This window comes from Galeopterus variegatus, unplaced genomic scaffold (assembly GCF_000696425.1).
Source record: "Galeopterus variegatus unplaced genomic scaffold, G_variegatus-3.0.2 Scaffold4778, whole genome shotgun sequence".
Taxonomy (NCBI): domain Eukaryota; kingdom Metazoa; phylum Chordata; class Mammalia; order Dermoptera; family Cynocephalidae; genus Galeopterus; species Galeopterus variegatus.
In genome coordinates this window covers 8,443-11,240 of record NW_007730889.1, presented here as the reverse complement: position 1 = coordinate 11,240, position 2,798 = coordinate 8,443, and the positions used below count along the sequence as shown (strand labels likewise).

Here is a 2,798-nt window from a genome sequence, read left to right as displayed (position 1 = left end):
TTTGGAGAACTACATGAGTTCATAGTGTTTACTTATGAGTTCCTAGCAGCTGATAAGCACTAGTAAGTTTTTGATCTGACAATTATTGTAATTTATAACCCTTGCAATACTTTTCATTTTCCTTTTCCTTTTTTTTTCTTATCGCCTCATGGTCCACACTCTTCACAGTATCACATTTTCTAAATTGTCAGCCCCATCTCTCCCCCTGACCCATAGCTTCTTTACATTTAACTGATTCTCTCCCACCCCCATCTCCCTCTGGGATTTTTATTGTGTATATGGAGCTATCTGTTCTCCCTCAGGCTGTCCTTCCTTTACCTACCTTTTTATTCTAGTCTAAGGTTTTTCAACTTTGTCACTATTGGCATTTTGGCCCAGATAATTCTCTGTCGTGGGGGCTGTCCTGTGCTTTGTAGGGTGTTTAGCTGCATCACTGGCCTCTATGCACTAGATACCATTAGTGTGAGGAGCCCTCAAAAAGTTCGAGGAAAAATAGAATTGAGAGTTAATATGAATCTTTCCATGAACTTTTTGAAGTATGCTTGTACTCTTTCTACCCCATGTTTTGACCACCAAAAATATCCCTAGGTAGTTCCAAACGTTCCTTGGAGGGCCAAATTCCCCTTAGATGAGAACGACCTATTCTATTTTTGGATGATCGCCTATAACACCGACATTGCTTGTTAACTGGAATGTCAGAAGCAGCTCATCAAAGCAAATAGCAGCTCCTCATAGCGAGTCCACCGTGAAATGAATGCACAGCCCATGCTTCATAGGTTTGGTTAATTGTTCCCTCTACTGAGGGTTAGTGGCCTCGGTCCAATCCCCCTCTTCTCCGCAGCTGCCTCACAATTCCAGCAGAAAAGGACCTGATAGACCCTCAGTTTTTTTCTAGTCTAGAGCTAGCATTCTGCACCCTCTGTATGGCAGTGCTGGAGGGGCTGAGGGCAGGGGCACACATCCAGCTACCTGGGGAGGGACAGAGTGAAATGACAAGGTAGACGCTGTGGTAATGAGGACAGGAAGCTTTATTTTTCACACAGGCACAGGCACTGCCAGTCAGGCTGGTGCAGGGGTGGGGGTTCTGTGAGACCCTGGCCATCAGACAGGCAGAGTCTTCTGGGGAGAGCTTGGAACCCTGGGCAGGAATAGCCCCAGCTCAGCCTGTGAAAGCAAGAACAGGGTACCTGGGAAAGGACGTGTCAGGCTGGGGCTTTTCCTTGGTCTTTGAGATTCTTGTTTCCTTTAAATCGCTTGTCTCAGCATCAGGATCCAGGTCAGCAGCAGCCCCCAGAGCTGTGGCCGCAGCCGGAGCCCCCAGACTGCTGACCCCTGCCACTGTCGCAGGAGTCGGAGCTCTGGCGCCGGCAGCGGTGGGACCTGCGGCGCCTGTGGTGGCTCAGTAAGCAGCCGCCCTCAGAGCTGGGGCCACTGCAGCCCCCCGAGCTTGGAGCACAGCTGGAGGAGGCTGGAGGCAGGCACTGTGCTGGGCTCTTTGGGGGGCATTTGGGTGAGGGGCACTTGGGTGGGGGCTGGCACTGCTGCTGGCTCTGCTGGCAGGACATCTCGGCAGGAGGTCAGGGAGTCTGGACAAAACAAGGCAAGTTGTCAGATCAAAATGTACAGTCCACTGTCTGCCCGCCTCTAAGACCAGCTGCTTCCTGATGCAGGAGCTGCAGGAAGGAGGACGAGGGAAGCTGGTTTGGTGTTGGTGGGATCACGCCGATCACGCTGGATGCCTCCTCTTTGCTCCCCACCCAGGACAGATCGCTGCCAGTCTACGTGGGCATCCGAGCTCTCGTATCTCCCAAAAACACCTAGGGATGAACCCATTGGGAACAGCATTGTGGAGGACAGATGTGAATATCTATTCATGGTCATGGATAGAAAGAGGATGGGAGGGAGTGCTGAGTCCCCGTGGCCATGGCAGGTCATGCAAGTTCTGTCCCGTCCCACACGGGCTCCCTCCTGACCTCACTCCCCCATTGCTCCTCTCTGGGCCCCATCTCTGGCTCTTCCTTCCAGACCCCTCTGTTTCCCTCTCCTCTGCTGCGACTTAGCTTTCTGCTCCAACATCTGAGACTGAGTCCTGTCCCCTGCTGGACACTTACCAGATGCAGCGAGGCAGGAGAAGAGAAGGCTGTTCCTGAGGAGGCTGTGGATGAGGAGCCAGGGTGGGAGCGCTTTTATCCTGTGCAGGGTTCGTGAGGCACAGCCCGGGCATGCTGCTGCTTTCACAACCGGGTGACTGCCAGGCACACCCCAAGTCTGGGTGAGCCTTTTCCTGGGCTCTTCCATAATGTTCAGCTAATGAGATTGAACCAGGAAACAGCATGACTATTGACACACCTCCTCCGGGCCTCCTGGGAGCCTCTCACTCCTTCTTTCCTCCCTCCTTCCCTCCCTTTCTTCAGAGCAGAATCTGTTTCATGTACTTTCCTGGGAATGGAAATGGAATTCTATGACAGAATTCTTTCTTAAGTTTATGGTCTAACAGGACAGACACACACAGAGACAAATAAATAAATAACCAAACAAATTCCAAGTGATAAATGTTGTAATATATGCGAAGTCCCCAGGCTACCCAGTGACCATGGCCTTCAGATGTAATCCCTGCTGCCTTCTGGGCTCCTGTCTGTGAGCGCCTGGGCACGCGGTGGGGGAGTGTGCTGGGGCCTGCGTTATGGAGCCCCTGTACGGCCACATGGCACTTAGGAGCAGCATGGGGTTTCTGGACATGAAATGACAGAAGTAAGTTAGCTTTTAATGGACAAATAAATAAATTGTACAGAGTTAAA

The 2,798-nt window shown here is 51.4% G+C and overlaps 1 protein-coding gene across 1 annotated transcript; it reads right to left on the bottom strand.

The window, feature by feature from the left end:
• Positions 1-1,216: 1,216 nt before the first annotated feature.
• On the bottom strand, positions 1,217-2,176 carry LOC103603753 (late cornified envelope protein 3D-like). The gene is made up of 2 exons (XM_008588329.1): positions 2,112-2,176; positions 1,217-1,586 (listed from the first exon to the last, which is right to left on the bottom strand). The coding sequence occupies exon 2, from the start codon at positions 1,563-1,565 to the stop codon at positions 1,278-1,280; it is 288 nt and encodes a 95-aa protein (XP_008586551.1). The 5' UTR covers positions 1,566-1,586; positions 2,112-2,176; the 3' UTR covers positions 1,217-1,277.
• Positions 2,177-2,798: the final 622 nt, after the last annotated feature.

What these genes read in the sequence shown, in the direction of transcription:
- LOC103603753 (XM_008588329.1), bottom strand. Translation starts at nt 1,565, where the DNA reads ATGTCCTGCCAGCAGAGCCAGCAGCAGTGCCAGCCCCCACCCAAGTGC.